At 52.2% G+C, this 22,848-nt stretch overlaps 1 protein-coding gene across 1 annotated transcript in view; it reads left to right on the top strand.

Annotated features, from left to right (window-relative positions):
- Phf21b (PHD finger protein 21B) overlaps positions 1 to 22,848 on the top strand; it is a 72,141-nt gene that overhangs the window by 34,909 nt on the left and 14,384 nt on the right. The window contains exons 3-5 of the mRNA XM_029470050.1: positions 14,154 to 14,246; positions 17,177 to 17,527; positions 18,678 to 18,809. Of these exons, the coding sequence (XP_029325910.1) occupies positions 14,154 to 14,246; positions 17,177 to 17,527; positions 18,678 to 18,809 (576 nt within the window). The remainder of the gene's footprint in view (positions 1 to 14,153; positions 14,247 to 17,176; positions 17,528 to 18,677; positions 18,810 to 22,848) is intronic.

Genomic DNA, 22,848 nt, shown 5'->3' with positions numbered 1-22,848 from the left:
CGTTAGCAGGGCTTCTCTTGGTTTAGGAAACATCAGAGTCTCTTGGACACTCCGCCATGAGTAAATCATTTGACCTTAAAAAAATAAAAGAGGGGGAAACTGTTGGGAGCCAGGCTGGTCCACGGCTTTCCCTAAGGTTCTGATGGTGTATAGAGAGGGAATTAAGTCTTAGTCTAAAACCAGGAACATGCATGGTGGCAAGCCAGTAATGGCCTGGGGCCAGGATCTTGGGGAAGCTGCAACTTTGGATCCTGGAAACTCAACTCTTGCCTCCTAAAGAAAGGGCTGTGGTCATCAGTCCCCAGACTGCTGTGAGCTCAGTCAGTGACACACTTGAGACACCGTGTGTTCCCTTTGTGCAGCATTGCTTGACTGGCTTCCTGCTGACTTTGTCCATTGGTATGACAGCTTTCTGCCGAGTCTGTCATGTTTTCCTTCTGCAGAGTGTATATAAGATGCTGCAATTCGTAATAAACTTGCTCAGCCTAAGACACAGTTTGTATAAGAGTTCCTGATCCCAGCTTCACTATCTTTATTTTCTGATCCCCTGGCTCTTCTCTCTGGAACCTGTCACTGAAGAACAACTTGCTGGGCCAGGTCAGTGCCTGCCTGCTAAGTGCCCGGAGAAGAAAAGGACCTGGTGGTGTTGACCTACATGGGCATGGCTTTCCTTCTGCAGTGTATGAACGTGAACTTGTATGGTTCAAGGCTCTCTGCTCCTGCCTTGGCTGGACCTCAGTTTTCCCATCTATAGAATGGGGAACAGAGTGAGTGGCTGATGCCCACAGTTCAGTGTGAAGGATCTGAGTCAATGAAGAGGGTGGAGGATCTCAGTGCCCTGGGACATGGGAACCCCAAGAGGGGAACCCTTAGTCTCAGGAGAGCCCTAGACATTCAAAGCACTGTAAGGCCATAAGAGATCTAGAACGAAGTCCTGCTTAGTGTAGCCTAGTATCCCCCATCCCTACCCCAGCCAGTGTGTACCTCACTTCCTCATCCCCAAGGCACCTCCCGCATCTTCCCCTGCAACTATCTGTGGTTTATGCCACGGCCTAGCCAGCCCTGCTTACTGTGTGGCTCTCCAACTTCCTGCTGGCACTTTGCCTCAGCTAGGAGGCTAGGTGGCATCACACTGTGGGTACCCAGTTCCACTTGGTGCCCTGGGTGTGTCCTGGGCCTCTTCATGGAATTTCAGGGTGAACAGCCAGTTCTGTGTCAGGTACAGAACAAGGTGGGCCCGTATGGCTGGGTCTTTCGGCTCTTCTCTTACTTGTGGGCTCCAGGTACTAAGGGTACTGGCCAGACTCACCTTCTGCCCTTCACAGAGTCACATGATGTCCAGAAGTCCACAGCACACACAGGGCTCAAGATGTTCTAGCTCCAGCCAGTAGTTTGTCTCCTCTCTGAAGCCCCAGGATGTGACCTATCCTTTGAGTTGTCACCAATAACTGGAGACTTCCAAATCTGAGACAGAAGCACCCCTTGTGCACGGGGCCCCATTCTTTTTTGTTGTTGTTGTTTTTGTTTTTTTGGGTTTTTTTTTTTGGAGACAGGGTTTCTCTGTGTAGCCTTGGCTGTCCTGGAACTCACTTTGTAGACCAGGCTGGCCTCGAACTCAGAAATCCGCCTGCCTCTGCCTCCCGAGTGCTGGGATTAAAGGCGTACGCCACCACGCCCGGGGGGCCCCATTCTTAAGCACACACTGTATCCTGGCTTATTGTGGAAAGAGACTGGCTAGCTATGATGGTGAGGCTCATAGCAGACAGGGAGAAGAGGAGAGATGCTAGTGGAGCTAACGGGAAGGCCCACAGTTCATGCCTGGAGGTCAAAATGATTCAGGTAGCCAAAGGGTCACACGAGGCCAAGAGGAGGCATACACGGGGTCACTGCCTAGTGACTGCAGTGCCCATGGCCTGACAGAGGTTGCTGATAACTTAAGACTCCCTTCTGCATTTGTACCCATCACTGACCTTGCAGGTAGAAAGTCCGAGCTCAGGATGTCAAGGGCTCACCTGAGTCTCCAACCTTCTGACCCTGGGCTGTGAACACTTCGGAGGACAGGACTTTCTCTTGGTAACTTTGCCTTTATCAGTTAACGTCACCTGTTTCTGTGGATCCCTCTGGGCTCCTGCTAACTTCCTTCCTGGTATCAGGAGTTTCCATAAATGTTCTGTCACCTATGTCTGAAGCGTTATACGTTCTCAGAGGGGAAAGGGAAAAGACACCAGCCTTGGCTAAGTGCATGATGGGCCCTACTTATTTAAATCCAATAGCAGCTTTGCACGCTGACTGCTCACAGGGCTGTTGGTTCTAGGGTAGAGCTTGGGGTGTCTGACCCCTGATTCCCTGTCCTTTCTTCTTCCCACGACACCTTAAATTAGTGGGGTCTTCTCATGGAGAATGTAGCTCCCACAATACCCACTGGCTCTTGGCCTATTGCATGTCTGTCCCTGACCGCAGCCCTGCCTTGAGCTATGTTAGGCTTCCTGCTGGGACTTCCTAAGTGCTCCTGGCAGGGGACAGGATGGATGTGTGCTGTGTTTGACACTGTAGGCTTAGTGTCCACTCTACAGCTATGGCACACCAGGCTGGGAGCCAGAGTGGGCTTCTGAAGTCCCTTTTCCTCTCTGTCCTGGGCTGAGCTGCCCTTCTCAATGATTTCCTGTGTAAGCACCATCCTGAAGGCTGCATTGGTGATCAACGAGGCTTGGGTGTACACAGCGGCATAACCTCTGTGAGCTCCAACACTTACCCTATGCTACCAAGAACTCCTTACCCTCTTCCTGCTCCATGTCTTCATCCTGGGTCCTCTCCCAGGTGCAATAGACATAGTCAGGACTGGCTACTTCATTCCAGTGTTGGGGTTGCCCCATAGAATAAAGCTCACCCCATGGGTGCTCCCCCAGCTGCCCCCAGAGCTCTGCCTGTCTAAAAGGGAGCCGTAACTGGCGCTCGACTTTTTTTTTAATGTGTGATTTCTTCTTTGATATATAATTTACATACATTGAAATTCACAGATCTTAATTGTACCATCTGATGAGTTTTGACAGTCGCAGGCATGCAGGTAACTCACACCCCTGTGGAGACGAGGTAGGGAATATTCCCATTACCTCAGAAAACCCCTGTGCACTGCCTCATCAGTCCCCGAGAGGCGTAAAAAGAACCGGGACAACTGACTGTAATGATACGTAACCAGCATATCCCGAATACTATCATTTCCAACGTATAATTAATGCTTTAAAATAGTAATGAGATTTTGCTTTTTTTCCCTTACCGCCTTTAAGACAGCGTGTGTCTTATACCTGGTGCATAGACCAAGTGCCAGCAGGTGCCGGGTGCTGGCAGGTGAGGACATTCAGGTGGGATGTCACATGGAGAGGACTCGGAGCAAGAGGTCAGGAGGCAATCAGAGCCTTATAAGGGTGACAGATACGGAATGATATTGTTTCCAGTCAGACCCCAGCAGAGAAGTGCCTTATAAACGCACTCTGGTGGCTGGTGCAGCTTCCCAGTGCCACCTCCTCCAGGCTCTGCAGGCAGCAATCTGGGAGGCTTCCCCAGGGACAGCACAAGGGATCTGCAGTCTCACCCCATAGCTCTCAGAGAGAATGCCACTATTATTTCACTAGAGACGGAGTCATGTGATATGCGTGTCTCTCGCTGCAGATACCGAGCCTGGCTCTCTTTTCTCTTTCAGTCCAGACAACTCAGGATTTGAAGTTCACTTTCAACACATTGCTAATTAGAAATGCCAACCTTCTTACAAAGCTTCGTAGAGACAATGGGGTGCTGTGTCCCCTGAGGGCAGCCGTGCCAACTGGCGATATAACGTCTCGCCACACACGTGGCTGCTCAGTCCAGCTTGCACGAGACCTGGGCTTCCTGTCCCCAAAGGGATAAAGTCAGTCAGGGCCACCTTGTCCTCAGCTGACACCTGCCTCATCCCATCTCACAAACTCCCCTTCGAAAACCAGCACAACCCCATTTTCTGGATGGGAAAACAAGGGCTTTGGAGGTTAAATGGCTTCATCCAAGGTTGCCTGAGCCATGATGTCCTACAGCTTCACTCAGGTGACAGCTCAGGTTTTTATGTCCTTCTAGTGCCAGGTGTGTATCAGACACTGTGAGGAGACACCCTGAGGACACAGTGGTCCCTAGGGAAGCCTAGACATGGGAAGTCTGAGGGACTAGTGCCACCTCCCACAACCATAGTGGCAGGCCTCTGAGCCACATGCCTATGGCTACTGACCGGCCTGGAGTGGCATTCAGGACAAGCGACTGGACTATCCCCATGGTAAGGTTTCCCTCCCTCAGAAGGATTGTTTATGTGTAGTGCAGGTATGAGTATATAAATTACCTCTTGAGCTGAGCAGGCCAACCCCACACCCATTCTGTGCTCCTGGCAGGCCTCACTGAAGGCAGGGACACCCCCACCCCCACCCCCGGGTGGTCTAGTGAGCCACTGGGCTTGAAGTGCTCTGACATCCACAGTCTGAGTGGCAGTGAGGGTGAGCCGGGAGATGTGGGGGCTCTAACGGCTCTGTAGAAGAGATGCCAAGGAGACTGAAACTTTGGCACATGGGCCTTGGACCATCAAGCTCTGGCTGCAGGGTCTCCCGTCCTGATGTGCCTGTACCCAGAGTGCTCTGGGTACGTCCTCCAATCTAGCCATTCTTAAAAAGACAGTACTCTGGCAGAGGGCTCTTTCTGACCCCAACACCCAGCACCTCTGGGCCCTGCCTCTGCTAGGAAGTTTCTGTCTCTTTGCAGTCTAAATCGGATCTCTTGATCATACACACAATCCCCTACCTCCTTCTCTCTTCCAACCTCTCCTTCTCTTTCTCCCTCCTTCCTTTTCATTCCCCCCACTCCCACGTTTGTTTGTTTGTTTGTTTGTTTGTTTGTTTGTTTGTTTTTAATTAGGATCTCATTATTAAGCCTGGACTGGCCTTGAGTTCTCCTTGGATTCCTTCACACTCATGCCTCAGCCCCTCAAATGGCTGGGGTTGGAGACGTGTTCTATCCTGCCAGGCCTGGAGTCCCTCTGTCATCCCTGGAAGTCCTTAAGGAGCACTCTCAGATAACTTAACTGCTTGTTACTGGTCTTAATCTTCCAGATTATGGAGCAGGTCCTTGCCCCTGCACCGGGCTCACCAGGTGCCTGCTGGAGGACCTGTGCCCTTGATTCTCTAGCCTCACCAACACATTGGCTGCCCAGTATCCCACATCAGAGAGGCAAGGGAGCTGTGGTCAGGGAGGGGCCATCACTTACAGAGAAGCAAGTCACAGATGGGACTCAGAATCATCCCTCCCATAAGTCACCTGCCACATAGGGCCACTGGGACCCTCAGGAGGCAGTGCGGGACTTCTGGTCACCCTGTGCCACCTTCCTGCTACCTTTATCAGGAATCCCTCCATATCCCTGACTGAAGACAAACTAGGCACCTGGCAGCCCATGTCCTGCTGGCAGAGTTAGGGGGCCCAGCTTTACAGTTAATGTGCTCTCAAAGCCCTCCTGTGATGGGCAATGAAGGGTCACCTGGAGCATGCTGCCTGAGGCTCTGTGGCTGTGAGCACAGCGGAAATGAGTCAAGTCCTGTAAGAACATTCCTAACAGAGACCAGAGATTAGCTTAGAGTAGCAGTTCTCAACTTGTGGGCAGTAACCCCTGTGGGGTTGAACAACCCTTTTATAGGGGTCACCTAAGACCATCAGAAAACACAGATATTTACATTATGACTCATAACAGTAGCAAAAGTACAGCTATGAAGTAACAACAAAAATAATTTTATGGTTGGGGGGTCCCCACAACACGAGGAACTGTATTAAAGGGTTGCAGCATTCAGAAGGTTAAGAATCGCTAGCCTAGAGCCTCCTAGCCTTCTGGATTATTCAGGCACAGCCTCAAGCAGAGCAGAGTGGTGAGCCTCGGGCACCAGGTCGTGGGATGCTATAAAGTGAGTCTCACCCCCTCTCCAAAGAAAGGGCCAGCACTTTAAAAATGAGGTACAAGTCACGTACAGTGAGAGACACTGTGCTAGACATGCAACCTAGTAAACGTAGGCGAATGTCTCCATCCAGGTAGTTACCACCCAAGGACCAGTGACCCTGGAGGTACTTAAAGGTAGGCCCTGCATTTCCTGACTCCAGGGTCCTCTCTAGACAGGTTCACATAACAGGCCTTCCCGTGGTACTAGCAAGAGTATCTAATTGGATGGAGATGACATGGTCGTTGAGAGGTGTGTCCACGGTTGCAGGTGGACACTGGATCTTCTGAGTGTCTTTTATGTGTGGGGCCTAGCATACATCCTCATTCTGGGACGTGTTGTAAGGACACAGACTTGGCTATGTTCAGAGCCTGATGCAAAGACCAGAGGCCCTAGCATGGATGCTGGGCCCTGAGACCCAAGCAATGATGGTTCCAGGAACACAGGAAGGAGCAGCCCCTACCATCTATGTCATTTGCTAGGCTCCAGGGCTGTCATTCAGCCCCAGTCATCAATGTCACAGGTTGCTGTGTGTTCTGGGAACAGGGAGGGGGAAACTAACTCCAAGGTCCTTCCATAGAGGTTCCAAGCTCCACCCCTTCCTCTGGGTCATTCCTGCCCAAGCCCCCAAGCTTTTGGGAGTCTGGACACACACTTGTCTTAGCTTCTCTTAGATATGTCCCTCTCAGCCTGGGCATTACCATCAGGCAGGGTGAGGTAAATTCCACAGCAGGTGGAAAGGGGGGATGGGAGAGTCCTGCTGGCCTCCTAGGCCCCAGAGTCCAATTTTCTTCCCAAGATGCTTTGCATTTCTCAGGGGAGCTGAGGGGACGAAGCCCTTTCAGCTACAGTTGTCTTGGCTGCCTTCTGTGGCTGAGCTGTGTCGCTTCAGAGGTTCCCATTTACATGCAGAAGTTTGTCCCCCCCCCCACATACACACACTTCTGTGTTTGCCAGGATCCTCTGGCCGTGGTTTTTCCCTACCCCCACCAATCACAGCCCCTGCTCTTTAGACTGCAGTGCCATTTAGAGTGTGCATTTGTACTAAATAGCATAAAATTACATCCTTTCAAGTTAATTAAGCTACTCCACTACCCCAGTGCTGCAGAAAGGGTATTTCCGATGTCAGCCGAGTGGAGCCTCTAGTTTCTCATGCTGACTGACAACTGCCCTCTGAAAGGGCCCTTGCAGTTGTTGGAGTGGCCTGGGGGGTACCTTACCCTCGCTGACCAAGTCTCAGTCAGGGTCACCAGCTCCACAGGCCACCTGCACTGGCAGCTGAGCCATGAGGCCAGGTGTCACTGCCCCCGGTCACCTTGCTTCTCATAGCTATAGCAAATAACCCCTTCCCAAGATGTGAAGGACCCAGTCTTCCAAGAGCTCTTGCTTCCAAAGTATAGTGCAACAGTCTGGCAGTTCCCTGAGAGTCTGAGACGCAGCTATTGCTTGGCACCTGCCCTGTACTGGGGCTTATACTTAGCATCCTGGGAGAGAGCAGGCTGCAGGGCAGGGAAGGACCTCATGGGAAAACTGGCCCCAGCAGGAGGGAGTGCAAAGGTCCAGATGAGTCTGTAGGCCATGGTGTGCCATCTCCACATGCTGCCCTCGCCCACCTGCCTTGCTATGGCCTTCCAGCAAGCGAGGGAGGCAGCTAGCTGGCATCTAATGTATTAAAGGGATGAAAACCTAACCCTTTGGCTGCCCGCAGGTGTCAGTGGCCCTGCCTAAACACAGTGTTATGCACACAGGGTCTCTGATCCAATAGAGATATGCCTGCCCCAGCTCTATTCGCTAAGACATGCTCTGTCACTTCCAGAGTGACCAAGCTCCTGTGCATGACATTCAAGGCCCCCATAGACAGAGCCTCTCTGCATGTACCTCTCCTCTGCCATCTTCCTTCCCACTGGTTCCCACGTGCCCCTGCTGCTGCTGGCTTCTCTGTTCTCCCTTCTGGTTCCTATGAACTTCATCTACTGCCCACTTGGAACATTCTGGACCTTTAAAGGTCCAGCCCAGACACCACCACCTCCAGGAAGCCTTCCTGCTCTCTGTCTCCCCATGCTTGTTTCCAGTTGTCCAAAGCAGAAGGCCTCCCCATGATTAGCTCCTGGTGAGCAAGCACGGGAGCGCTTCTGTTCTCCCCTGCGCCGAGCCCTGCAGGGTACCACTGGATGGAAATTCACATTCAGGTGGGTGCGCCTGGCATTGGTCCTGACTGCCACTGTGCCCTGCGTGGCTGTGAGCAGTGGGTTGGGGGAGGCAGGACAGTGTGCAGATTTCTCTGGGGATTTGTGAAGACTTCGGGGAGCACCCATCAAGCTGAGGCCAGTGGAGGCTCTGTGTCTAGGAAACAGGAGTGGGGACTCCCAGGTTGGAGTGCAGGGGCCAGACCCAGAAACTTGTGCCAGGAGCATTGTTTGCGAGTGGCTTTTTCCTGCCAACTGTGATAAAGGCAACCATTGAGTTTCATCTGTGAATAACAAGCTGGTTCCCATGACAGTCAAAGCGGTGCTTATGTTATATTAATATTTATTAGCCGCTACCAATGTTGGGGCTCACTTGTTATCTGAGTCACATATCACAGCAGTTCTGTAAGAATGCAGGAAAATCACAACCCAGACGCAATTAAACCGCTGCACTCTGGCTGTGTCCGCCAAGGCTGGGGCCACATGGAGCGGAAGTAGGAAAGCAATCGCCCTCCCCTCAGCTCTCAGTCTTCTCCCATCCTGCCAGATGGAGGAATGAGCCTCACTGGGCATAGAAAGTCAGACCCTGGTTACGGCCATCTGAGCGGGGGTTATCCTAAACAGCCAGCGAGAGAATCAGAGACTTGGAGATTCTTTCCCTGACATCCTAGGAGCCACAGCCAGTGACCATCCTGGGCTCAGACCCCAGTGCCCTGTGCCTGGCACCTGCCCCTCAACAGATGACTAAAGTTTTATGGAACATGCTGGCATATTAAGTGTTCAGGATCAGCCTCAAGACCTTCCTGCAGGGGCATTGGGATACAGGCAAATGTATGACCCTGTGACCCTGTGACCCATTGCCATCCTAGGCTCGACCCTGAGGGGCACGTCACAGTCTCTGCCTGCAGCACTCATGTCCTTACTTGAAGCCATGGTCAAAACCACGTGACAGAACCCAGAGGGGTCATATGGCTTGAGAGACAGAAACCTTCATCTATGTGCCTGCTATGACAGTGGTCCATGGGCCCACTGCACATGTAATGAACCTGAGCGCTGAAGGGCCAGTCATGTGACCTGGCCTCACCCCAGTTCCATCTTGGCTCCTCTGTCTCCACAATGACACACTTTGTGCCACCTCCCCAGGAAGTCTTTAGAGATCTCAGCAGGATGGGGACTAACATCCAGAGAGCCTTACTTAGCTTGAGCTGGCCCCTCCCTGTTTTCTCTAGCTCACCCACCCTAGCATCTTGTTAGAAAAACTGGGTTTTTATTCCCACACCAGCTGAGACCAACTCTCACCAACTGCTCTCCATTGCTGGGATGTGTCTATTAGTAGCTGAGAGGTCAAGTGATCCTAAGCCTCGTGCCAACCCCATCTTGAGCTGTGACTTCCCAGATGCAGAGAGCACCAGAGAGAGTGCATTCTCAGGGAGGGCTGGGCCGGACTTCCTCTGTGAGCACAGCCCTGTCACTTACCACATAGGTTAGTTTTCTTGACTCTGAGGTTTGGCTTAATAATGTAGCCTAAGGGAACATCTTCTACCTGCAGAGCCTCAGTTTCCCCAACTATATACAAAGAGCAAGGTTGTGTGTGTTTCCAGGTGTGACCTTCTAGAATGGTGGTTCTCAACCTGTGGGTCTCGACCCCGTCGGGAAGGGCATTGAACAGTCATTTTTCACTGGGGTCACCTAAGAGCATTGAAAAACGCAGATATTTACATTACGGCTCATAAAAATAGTGAAATTACAGTTATGAAGTGGCAATGAAAGTGAATTTATGGTTGGGGTCACCACAACGTTAGGAACTGTATTAAAGGCGGGAGCCTTAGAAAGCTTCTGTGTTAGAATTCGCTCTCCTGGGCTCGGCCATCTTAGCATATAAAATTTTTCAAGGAACTTGAGTCATATGACCTCTAAGCTGCCATCTGTAGCTCTGGCCCTTGGTCCTCCCGACTAGCTTATAACTTAGGGATGGGAATTCATCGGGGGAGACGTGTCTCTCTGGTGACTCATAGAACAGCAGTCATTGCTGTTTGGCCCTTGTGGAGTTGTGGAACTCAGCTCTCTGAAGTCACGAGCAGGAAGCATGCCATGTGTCCCTGGAAGGCAGCTCACGGCCACTCACACAGCAGACATCCCCCCGGCCCTGGCATTCCCTGTCCAGTCTGGATGTTGTGGTGGCCGTTGCTATGGTGACCCCTTCTGGCTTCTTTCAAAAAAGTTTCTTGTGTGATGGCCTTGGCAGTGTGACTTCTGATGTCCCATGCACCACTCAAAGCCATGTTAACCACCTGGAGTTTGGAGGGGAAAGTGAAGAGAAGATCTTTGAGAGTCTGAGGGAGGATCCCACACACAGTGCATTTGGTCAGTCCTCCACCCTTACAGGGACCCTCTTCTCCACCAGAATCAAACAAGAAAGTTTTGTGTATTGTCACTAAGAGTTGCACTGGTTTGGGACTTAGAAAGGAGCTGCACAGAAGCTATCAGAGGTCAGAAAGTGCAGGGATGTGTGGAGGGTGGAAAGGGGGCGTTGATGGCCACAGAGATGAGAGCCCCGCTGGCCATATCAGCCACAGCAGTGGGACAGAGACAGGTGAGATGGAAGCCCTTCCTTCCAGAGGGCTCTTGCTGGCTTCCACTTAGCAGACTGGCTCCAGCTCTATCTCCAGCCTGGATTTAGGAGGAAGCCTCAGGCCAGAAGCGCTCTGACCCACCCATAGGTTGCAGTGGGGCCTTAATATGCTGTGCTTATGTTGGGAGCAGACAGGTAGACTTCGAGGGGAGAAGGCAAGGCAGATGCAGCTTTCCAACCAGAGGGTACGTTTTTTAGCTTTGTGTCGCGTCGGTCATGAGGCACCCAAGATAACTTGAAAGAGGAGGGGGTTATCTAGCTCATGGCTCTGGACATTCAGGTCCAACATGGCTTTGGGTCTCTAAGAGCATGTGGGTCACATGACAGAGCAAAGTGCATACCTTATGGCCAGAAAGCAGAAGCACAAGTAGAAGAGTCTCATAGCCACACTAGACTATGTCCCCAAATCTAAGGATCTAAGCCCCACCTTCTGCAGGTCTACAGCACGCACACACACACCCGTAAGACAACAACATCCTGGGATCCGGCCTTTCTCACATAGACTTTTCCAAAGGGGGTCGCCAGGATGGGCTGACTCTAGTCCTGGGGTGATGTTTCTTTCACACACACAGTTCCTACTGTCCCCTCACACCAAGGCTGTGCAGTGCCCAACCCACAGAGCCACCCCATTTAGTCTTCATGGCCCAAGTATCAAGATTCCTTCTGTGGCCATTGGGGAGGGACATCAGCAAGAAACACTAAGTGGCTCCGTGTAACCGATGCCACAGCACATCTGTGCTCCCTCATCTATCCCTGCCAAAGCTCCTGAGGTGAGCCTCCGTGACACTCGGAAACATTCGCCAAAGACAAGTTTTTCCAAAGCCACAAGAGCTTTTGCCCTGAAGATTGAAGGGCCTGCCTGAACCGGACTCCCCGTCCACGTGTTGGCTTCTCCTCGCCTTCTCCCAGACTGCCTGCTGGACTGAGCTAATACAGGGAAGTTATCTTTGACTTTTATGGCCCCTTTTCCCCCTATTAAAATGCTCAGAGCCATAAATGTCGTCATCAGCAGCTCGTTTATCTTGACAGAAGTGCGGCTCTAAGTGAACCAACCTCTGAAGCGACTGCTTCAGTTGTATCGATAAATTCCGGCGTGGAGCAGAGAGGTCAGCTCTTCGAAGACAAAATGCCTTCCCGCTTATTAATGAGTGCTTTATGAGGCCGTGGAAGGATGGATGCCTTTGTGAGCTTCGAGACCGAGCAGAGCACACCCTCAGTCCGTGCAGCATTGGCAGGGGGCGGGCCATCTGTGAGAGGTGACAGGGATATTCTGAGAGGACTCCTGCCAAGCCACGGGATACTGGCACTCTGTTAGCAAAGTGTTTGCTACTGACTTTCTACAAGGCATGTGGGCTTAGACTGAGAACTGTCAGGATGCTGATGCTCAGGCCGTGGTCTCACAGGACAGTACAGAACCTGTCCCCACAAGAGCCTGACTCTGGCACCCTGTACTTTCTTAAAGGCACCTTATGTTTAGTACACCCTAAAGAACAGACCGGGCACCCCAATCCAGGCAGTGGTAACACAGCTGTGAAGTTGAGTGACGTCAGTTAGGATCATGATGGAAGCATCCAGTACGCTCTGTTTTGCAAACCTCCCACGGCCTACAGGACCCAGCCCCCAATACACTGCTGTTTGTGTCTCTTGGTGACTTAGAATCAAGCACAGAGTGGAACCACAGCTGTCCCTGTTGTTGTCTCTCTGGAGACTCTGGGTCTCAGGCAAACCTCGAGCAAAACCTCGGGCAAACCTGGGTCATCCCTCACTCTCTTGGCTTCTCCTCCCTCCTCTCCTCTGAGTGTAAATCACTAAGGTGACAGTCGAAAGCTGCCCCTGTCCCAGTCAGGAAAGAGGGCTGAAGCAGAAATGAAGGCCTTCTGAATAAAGTATGGGTATCAGTGCTTACACGATAGTGACAGTCAAAGAGACATGCAGAGCTGAGGGGTCTACATGGAAATCGTGCACCAAGGTAGATTCTCAGAGAAGTGGCCCCAGAAATGGACCCTGAGACTCCTCATGCCCAGTGTAAAAGCTAGAGCAGCTGGCCAAAGCAAGCCCATAGGGGCTCAGAGAGCCACACATGGAAGGGTGCTCTGTCCCTCATGGGCAGAACCAGCTGTGTTATAGGCATCTTAGTCAGAAGAGAGGCCCCAGGAGAAGTAGGTCCTTGGCTCACTCCCAAGAGTTTCAGGGCCCAACCCTCACACCCAGCCACTCATGGGCACCCAGCCACTCATGGGCACCCAGCCACTCATGGGCACCCAGCCACTCATGGGGAGAACCCCGGTAGCAAACAGTGGAGTGAGGTGTAGGCCTTGGCATGGCAGAGCCTGCTGGAATGTGGCAGCTTTCTCCAGGTGGGCCTCTGGAACCTCCTGGAAGCATGTTAATGGAATGGCCACCCTTGCCTGCCTCCCACCTCCATGGGTCTGAGCAAGCTGCCCCAGTTACATGAGCTGGTATCTATACTGGGAGATGACAGCTTCTTCCTATTAAAGTGGTGTGGAGCCCACAGTGACAGGCAGACAGTCCTCAGAGCTGGTGTGTGTGTGTGTGTGTGTGTGTGTGTGTGTGTGTGTGTGTATTCATGTGTGATGTGTGTGAACCTCCGCCCTGGCTTTTGAGACAGTGTCTCTCACTGGGACCTGGAACTTGCTCATTTGATGAAGCTTGCTGGCTAGGGAGCCTTAGGGAACTACTTTTATCTGCCTCCCCAGTGCTGAGATTACAGGTGTGTGTCCCCACACCCTGGTTTTTTGTTTCATTTTTGGTTTTGTTTAGACAGGGTCTCTCTGTGTAGCTCTGCCAAGGCCCACACCTCACTCCATTGTTTCCTAGTGGGGTTCTTCCCATAAGTGGCTGTGTGAGGGTTGGGCCCTGAAACTCTTGGGAGTGAGCCAAGGACCTACTTTCCCAGGTAGATTAGGCTGGCCTTGAGCTCTCAGAGATCCTCCTGCCTCTGCATCTTGAGTCCTGGGATTAAAGACGTGTACCACTACTATGCTTGAGAGTTCCAGCATTTGGGAAGAGGAGGCAGAGCCAACCTCAGCTAAGATAAGTTCAAGGCCAGTCAGGAATCTATCAGCTGTGTGCACGTATACACGCACACACTTGTACACATGAGTTTTGTCTCACTGTATAGAAACTTCATTGTAAAAGGGAAACCAGGATACAGTAAGGTTGACTGTGTTCTGAGCAATGCTTCTCTCTCTCTCTCTCTCTCTCTCTCTCTCTCTCTCTCTCTCATTTCCAGGGGTACATGGAGAGCACGAGTGGATTAGGCCATTTCTGAGACCGTGACCCCGGGCTGCGTGCTGGACTCTGACCGTTTCACACTCTGTCTTTCAGGCTTTGGGATCCACCACTGCAGTGCCTGTCACAGGTCCTCAGGTCAGCTCCCTGCAGAGGTTGGCCGGGCAAGGAGCAGCAGTGCTACCTCAGGTAAGCATCTGTCCGTCCCCAGTCCCTCAGCACCACCCCTGGGTTCCTCCTTCAGGCCTTCCTTCCTCCATCCCCTTGGTCCATTCATGAGGGGAAGCATTTGGTTCAGAGTTTCCACAGGGAGGAATCTGGTTTTTCAAACAGTGAGGAACTGTGAAATCCTCGAGTGGGTCACAGCCAGGAATTTTTGTGAAGCAGTAAGTCTAGTCAGTAGCAGCCAGAGCGGATACTGCCAGGCAAATGCCTCTCAACCCTTTGCTGTGCTGATCGCACTTGATGTATCTTGAGGTTGAGTCAGAGGGTTTGAGGAACGCTTCACTAACACCTTTCCTGGTAAGTGGCACCGGTGCAGGGTGCAGGCCCTCAGCGCCAGCCTAGATTCTCCAGATGGACTCCATATCCTGGGCAAGTCACCTAGCCTCTTTACCTCTTAGATGGAAGGCTCTTCCATCAGAGGGGCAGATGGCTCTCTGCTGTGTCTGTTGGCCTTGATGGTCACAGGGAGAACTTATACCTGCACCCAGGACATAGCAGACACCTAGACCCCTGGGAATTACTGCCTGGCACCTTTTCTTTCAATGGCTCAGCTTTGGTGAGCTCCTGCTAGGTGTACCATACCTGCCTAGGGACCACTGGATGCAAAGATAAGGACAGGACCTGTCTGTCTTGGAGCTATGGGGCTGAACAGATGCTCCTAGCTCAAGGATAAAGACAGGTAGCTGTCCTGGACCTTTGACCATGAGCTAATGCAACCCCCACATGCCCACCTGTTCCAGAGAGGGTCAGAGTCTCAAGGATCTGTCAGGGAGGTGTGAACAGCTGGTAGGAGCTCTGAGATGGCCCGTCCAATATTAAGATCCACAGAGGTCTCCCGGCGTGGAGATATTGTAGACCAAAGTTGAGGGTGAGCCCTAGGAGAAAGGTGCAGAGTAAGGAACCTAGGCGGAGGTCCTGGGAAGGCCAGAGGTTTCCCCCTGAGGGAGAGAGGTGAGAGCTACAGCAGCTTCAGATATGAGGCCATATTATTGTCCTTGTCTGTTGGCTGTGGACAGCTCCACACGGCTTTTCAGAAGCTGGAAAGGAAAAGCAGGGCTCGGCTGTGGTCTGTGCTGTTTCCTCTGGGGCTGTTGTTCCCTGGGCAGCCCCACCCTTGTTCTCCATCTCCCAGTAGTCTGTGCTGCTCCCATCCCCACAGAAGCACAGACAGGCAACTGACAGGCACCAGGTCCCCGTGATCACTCTTCACTCCCTCTGCTTTGCCTGCCCAGCCGCCTCCTCTTGCTTACAGCTCCTGGGCTTCTTGTCTCTCATTCAGCACTTGCTGCCCTCTCCCCAAATCCTTTGCCCATGCCCTGGGTTTGCTCACTCTCAGGTGGTCATTTTGGCTGAGAGGTGCCAAGCACACACCTGGGCCCATCCTGCTAGCCTAGGAAGCTCGGAGGGGTGGAAACAGACCTTGAGAAGGGAACGTGGCAGACTGAGGCTGTTCCATGGGGATCTGCTGACCAGGGTCTCCATGTGGCTGTGGGAAACACTGAAGGCTCTAAGGTTCCCAACTATTTCCTCGGGATGGGCAGCTTGTGTTTGAGCCTGGCTAAACTGTCCTCAGTGACTATCATGTGCTTCATGGCTATTCCCCATGTTTGGTCTGAGTTAGGGAATGTCATCTGGCCAGCATTACAATGCAGGTGGCCAGGGAGGAGCCAACAGTGTCATCCCCTCAGCATCCCTAAGAAGTCATCTGCCCTGACTGGTCCTCCTCAGAGGCAGGAACAGCTCCTCCTCAGCACTAACTAACCGTCTGCAGCTGAGGGGTGGCAGAGACAAAAGCCCTTCCTCACCCCTCATCAGTACATGTGGTACTGTGCCCAGTGTCGGGGACCGGTCCCAATACCTGACAAGGATAAGCCAGAATGGATACATTAGCCAGCTGTGGCATGGCTCCCAAGGTGGGGAGAGCTAGTTTGATTTTCTCGGGGCACACTAGAGCAAGAGATAGTAAGGCTTGTGAATCAAGGGCCGGCTTGTGTCAGGCTATGGAAGATCTTATAGACACGATGCCTGCTGACTGCTGCACACTAAGGTCTTAGTGGCTTTCCCAAGAGCAAGGATCCATCAGGGTCTTCCCAGTGTCACTAGAGTAGAGCAAGGGAGAACAGAAAAGCCAACACACAGCTTCAGCAGTCCTGGCTCAGGTCCCTCTGCCCTAATGACAATGACACGTGTTGTACTATGGTTCTCCTCGGCTAAGCCTCTCTTGACTTTCCTCAGTTTCCCTCCATGGAGGCTGGTGATAGCCAGCTATGCATCTTGTCACCTTCTTGTGATCACGAGTAGGTTCCATCACCCCCAGTGCACAGGTGTAGACATTAAGTAGTGTCCCCAAGGCCACCTACATTCCCTAAGAACTAGGATGGGGCACACAAGCTGACAGGAACCATGGTTTCCACCGTGTGGTGACTGCCTGCAGCCCGTGCTTCACCTCCATGTGTGTGAGATCTTTCGAGGGGTTGGTGCCCATGGCGTAAGATCTACCACTCTGTTTGTCACTCTGTGGCTCACCTAGTCAGGCCCAAGGGCAGTGCTCTCAGCACCTGTGACACGGGCTTCCTGTGTGGACTTGGTGTGGTCTCCCTCATGGTTTGCTCTCTGGGCCTCAAGCAGCTTCATCTGAGCCTAAGGATAGGCAGGTGGGTAGGGAGTCAGTAAGTCAGAGTACAGCCAATTGAGAGAGATGGTGGTTGGAGTAGCTTGAGCCTTGGGGTCAAGGTCATGACTTCTGGGAGACCCAGAGCAGGGTCAGAGAAGGTGCTGTCCTTTCCCCTCAAATGTTGGACTCAGCCTGTCTGCATGACGCTTGCCCCACTACTGTGCCTTCATCAACAGCTTGTGTCTGTTTGTCTGACCACACACTGGTCCCTTCCTCCCAGGTTAGGCCAAAGACTCTGATTCCAGACAGCCTCCCTGTCACCCCGGGCAGGGACCGGCCACCCAAGCAACCCCCAACATTCCAAAAGGCCACTGTGGTCAGCATCAAGAACCCCAGCCCAGCCCTCCCCACTGCCAACAACACCGTCAACCATGTGCCAACACCCAGCAGCCAGACCCAGGCCCTCACTGAGCCCACCGCCATCACCTCACCCCTGAGCAGTGCCGGGGTGGCCTATGCCATCATCTCCACCACCCCCAGCAATGCTGCCACCATCACCCCCAGCACCACTGTGCCCGTGGCCAGCGACGGCATCAAAGTGCAGCCCCTCCTCATCAGTGCTGACAAAAAGGTGAGTGTTCACCAGAAGCCCCAAGAGGATGTGCTGCGTGTGGAGGCTCAGAGGCCGTGGTCCAGTGGGAGCGGAGGCTTAGACAGAGGGGTAGCTGGGCGATGACTGTAGAGTGAAAGGGCAAGACTCAGGTGAGTGTGTGGAGGGATTATGAACAACAGTCAACAGGATGAACTAGTGTGAATGAGCAGGAAGTGTGAGCAGGTGAGTGTGTGAATGATGCTCGAACATGTGATCTGCGGGAACAAAGAGAGGTGAATGAATGAGTGTTAACACGAGTGAGTAGTGATCAACTGAGTGAAACTGTGAATGAATGAATAAGGATAGGAGAATGGGTATGGGATAAAACAAGTGTGCCTAAGAGAATTGCTATTCATTAATATGGGAATCGTGAACTGCTAATGTGTGGCTAAGTTGGGTAGCTGCAAGAGAGTCTAGTACTAATACTTTATCTCTGCTGGTAGAGTCAGGTGGTCAAGAGTTCTTTTTTATGCTCCAGTTGCCTGGATGGGGAAAAAAAAAGAAGAGAGAGAGAGAGAGCGCAAAAAAAACTCCTTGATTCCTTGTGAGGAATTTAGTTTTAATGCTAAGTCTAAAATCATCTCCCCGTGTCCTAGAGCTCTCTGAAGATTGCCCTGATTGAGGCCTTTGGGGAAACATGGTAGCAACTGTTTTCCCTTTAAAAATCTTTTCCCGATTCCCACCGCCAGAACACTCTCTTGCCTATAGCTGATGTCTTTCCATTTTCCCAGGCAACCCCAAATCACCCTATTCCCTCTGACTCTTCTCAGGCAAGTGACTGAGTGTCCCCAAGCTCACTGTGCCTGCATTTGAGCTGAGAGTAGAGTTAGCGCCCCCTGGAGGCTGGCATTGCCATGGCTTTTGCCAGTGAATTCCCTGAGGCTGAGGTACAGAATTAGCCTCTCTGAGGCCACTTAACCTCAGAGGATTTGCAGCCAGGCCTCCTTGCTTTGTAACCCTGGCCATCTCTCACATAGATGCTCTCATGGGGATGTGGGGGTTATTGGAAAGCAAAGTCCTGGACACAGTTACCTGGTTCCTCTGTGACAGCCCTTTCAGGACCTACCTGACTCCTAGCTACTCCCTGTCCCTCCCTCCCTGGTTCTCTCATCTTCCCTGTGTCTTCCAGGTCATCATCATTCAGCCACAAGTGAAGACACAGCCAGAGAGTTCAGCAGAGCCTGAGCCACCCACGGAGGAGCCATCTCAGGGAGCTCAGGCCACCAAGGAAGAGCAGCAGCCCAGCAAGGAGAATCCTGAGGTAGTTTGACCTGCTGGAGGGCCCAGACCCTTCTGGGCTTTAAGACAAGGCTCTGTGCAGGGCTGGGATGGCCTCCTTGGGCAGATCTTGCCTGGATGTGGCACCGCCTGGTGGGAGCCGCCAGAGCAGGGCTTGCCCAGGGTTCTGAATCTGCACTCTTCATTCTCCAGGCTGTGCAGGCAGGGTAGGGCCATGGTCAGCGTGGATTCCAGTGCCTGGCTGCCTAGCTGACTGTCGGCAATGTGTGTCATGTGTGGTGATTCGTCTACGGACAGGAGGGGGAGGGCCTTGTTCCTCTGGGTTGATAGAGGATTCTGAGTTGTGGACAAACCAATAGATCAGAGGCATTGTCCAGTGTCCAGGGACCTGTCAGCCTTGTCCCTCTCAGGACTAAACCCAGAAAGAGATGCTCCCCTATCTTTGGCAGCATGTAGCCCCGTCTCTCCTTCCTGTCTGTGTTCAGTCCTGGAAACTTGAGGGGTACAGAGCAAGACTGATAGCACTGTAGAGTTTAGATGCCCTAAGAACTTCCTAGAACTTGCACATGACACCTCCTCCCGCTCCCTAGAGCAGTGGTTCTCCCAATGCTGTGGCCCATTAATCTAGTTCCTCATGTTGTGGTAACCCCCAACCATAAAACTATTTCCCTTGCTGCTCCATAACTCTAATCTTGCCACTGTTTTGAATCATAATGGCGTTATTTGTGTTTTCTGACAGTCTTAAGCGATCCCTGTAAAAAGGGTCGTTCAGTCGCCCCCCCCCCCCAAAGGACTCAGAATCCTTAGGTTGAGAAACACTGTTCTAAAGGAAGAGGGGTAAATGAGTCTATTCTAGTGTGTTTCAATCACCTACAGTCATGGGGTGGGACAGCAGCTGACCAAGACTCCTCTCACAGGACCTGGCTTCACCGGGTATCTGTCCTGTGCTCTACTCACAGCCCCACTTTGCTCAGAGCATCCCTGCTCTGCCAAGGATGCATCTCCATATGGCTCTCCTCACTCAGACTCTAATGTCCCTGGTGACCCCTCATCCATCCTACAGGAGCCCAGTCAGCATGGTTCCTACCACATGCCCTACCCTACCACATGCTCCAGCCGCTCACACACCAGCAAAGTCTTCCCTAAGCCCCTAGGCTCCCATCCTCCTGGTGATGGCAATGACCAGTAGTCCCAAAGATATCACTTGCTTTCTGTGGCTCACACTTGTCTGCTCCTCAACTGTTCTCAGTGCTGTGAGCAGGGGACTCAGGATGGGCAGATGTGGTCTTTGCCCTGGGAAGTTCCCTTCTGAGGACAGAGACTAATGAGGCTACCGAGGCTGCCAGAAGGGTGTTGAACAACTTCCAGTGAGCTGGGAGCTACAGGAGAAAAGACAGAGAGGGAGATTACTGGGGGATGAACAGGGGATGTGCACGTGTATCCATGGGCGGGGTGGTGCATGCGTGTCGGGGTAGGGCTTTGCATACAAGGGGTATAATGAATGGAGATCAAAAGAATGCAGAAGACTAGAGGCAGGGGGATGGACAGGGCAGGTTGAAGGTACTGTGTGAGCAATGGCACAAAGTGGGAAAGGACTGGGAACACCCAGAGTGGTCAGCTGGGCTCTGGACAGCATGCGAATTAAGAGTAGAGGGTTAGCTCTAAACAGATAGATGGCAGAAGACTTAAAAGCAGGCGTCCAGGGCGGGGATTTACTCCTTAGATAATGAAAGCCATGGAATATCTGGGCAAGAGAGTTATTTAGTTAGTGCTCTTGCATGGGTGCCGTAGGCCTTGGAGGGTGGGGGAGCCGAAGAGGTAGCAAAGTTGGTAGAGGGTTTGCCTAGCATGCATAAAGCCGTGGGGTTGCCCCAAATCCACAGCACTGTATAAACTTGGTGTGATGATGCCTACCTCTAATGCTAGCACAGGGGTTGGAGACAGGAGGATTCATTCATTCAAGGTTATCCTTAGCTACATAGAGGATTGGGGTCTAGCCTGGGTTACATGAGACCCTGCCCACCACACCCCCATTTAAAGAAATAAACAAACACCCGCACTGGGTTGCCTGGAACATGAAGCTGCTGTGTGAGCCACATCTCTGTGACCCCAGCCTCTGCATCCCATTGGTTTCAGCCAGAAGCAATGTCTGAAGTCCACATGTTTACATGGCAGGGCTCTGGCTGGCTTGCTGCTGGCAGTACTCTCCTGCGCCTGTGGATCCTGCTTTGAGGTGTTTTGTATTCTCCACATTCAGGAAGTTTCTCTGAGTGACATCGCCTTGTTCTCTCAGAGTGCATCTTAGTCAATTATTGTGCATTTTTACAATTAGTATAATTATATCTAACTGCGTAATTAGTGTAAATACTTGTAATGGCTTAAACAGAGCAGTCAAAACACATCCTGGTGTAGAAACCCTTGTTGAAGTTTGAGAGCTGGGCAGCATAACCCTGCAACAGAAGGAGCCTGCGGCAAGAGGCTGTGTGCCAATCCCAGGACACTTAGCTGGAGCCCCCAGGTACTTCTGTGGCCCAAGTAGGACCCCAGGCCATTGCAGGACATGGGCTCTAGTTTTTGTATGGTACTTTTGGATAAAAATCATACTCCACCTCTGAGCTGTTACACAGCCCAAACCTTCTTTAACTTTGGACACTGGATCTCACTAAATTGCCAAGACTGGCCTTGAACTTTCTCTGTAGCCCAGTCAGGCTTTTGGTTGGCTTTATTTCTGCCCCACCCTCCCCAGCAGAGGGATTATAGGCCTGTGGTATGAAGCTAGGCACGGACATCCATGTTTTTGAAGGAACATTAACAGCCTGTGATAAGGCCTGCAGATCTGACTGGCATGCCAGAAGATATTGGAACAGCCCAGGAGATGTATCAGCAGTGACTTCAGGTGGCCAGCAACTCAGAACAATACCTGGACACTTTGGAGGGGCGGGGGGTGTCCAGTGACAGTTGTGAGGGATGTGGGCACAGGATGGTGGGTACCCAGCCTGTGCTCACTGCCTGGTTGGTTGTGAGCACCCTGCATGGTTGGATGTGTCTTAACAGCAAGCAACCTGTGTGCCCAGAACTGCAGGGAACTTGCTGCGTGTACATGGGTCGGTAATCATCTCCACCAGAGCCAGAGCATGCCCTGGTGGCAGATCTGGGAACTGAAGGTGCCACCTCCACTGTTGGCAGCTGAGTTGGGGCAGAGTAGGCTGCAGCAGAGCTTCCCAGGATGCTACTGCAGAGGGTGGCCACTGTGCCAGAGTCAGAACACTGCTGCAGAGACCGGCCACTGTTCCTCGGGCTGCCTCTGACTTCCTCACAGGTCCCAAACTTTCTGTAAAATAAAGTTACTGGTGTAAGAAGTCCCCATTACTTGACTCCCATGAAGCTCTAAGCCTGGTTCATGTCCCTCATCAAAGTCCTTACACTTCCAAGACATTCCAGAAAGCTAATAGAGCTGGGTGGGCCTGTGTTTCTGGTCTTCCTTACCATGGCTGCCAGAGAGCTCCCAGCTCAGACACCCAACATGACAACTGTTTTCAGCCCTCTGTCTGTATCCTCAGGTTATTGTCCACGGACCCAGCCAACCTCCAGTCAAAAATATTAAAAGAGAGACGGAGGGAGAAAAGAGTCTAGAGAGCTCGAAAGGCAGTGCTTGGAGTTGCTGCATGCCAAGCACAGCATGACCCTGTCATCGAAGTGTGGCCGTGTCCTACTGTGGTGCTGGCTTTATCAGAGATCCTCAGTCTCCCTCGGGCACTTCCTGTGACTCCTTCTGTGCTGGATAGCCAGGCCACAATGGTTGCATTTGGACTGAATGTACACAGACGTTGCTCCTGTCATCATTCCCTAGTCAACAACACCGTAAAACAGTGATTTATACGTGGTTCCTGCCACATTAGGGGGTATAAGCCACATAGAGGTGGTTTAGCCGGGCAGTGGTGGCATACGCCTTTAATCCCAGCACTCGGGAGGCAGAGGCAGGCAGATCTCTGAGTTTGAGGCCAGCCTGGTCTACAGAGTGAGTTCCAGGACAGCCAGGGCTACACAGAGAAACCCTGTCT

Source organism: Mus caroli, chromosome 15 (assembly GCF_900094665.2).
Source record: "Mus caroli chromosome 15, CAROLI_EIJ_v1.1, whole genome shotgun sequence".
NCBI classification, from domain to species: Eukaryota; Metazoa; Chordata; class Mammalia; order Rodentia; family Muridae; genus Mus; species Mus caroli.
This window is presented reverse-complemented; position numbering and strand designations above follow the sequence as displayed.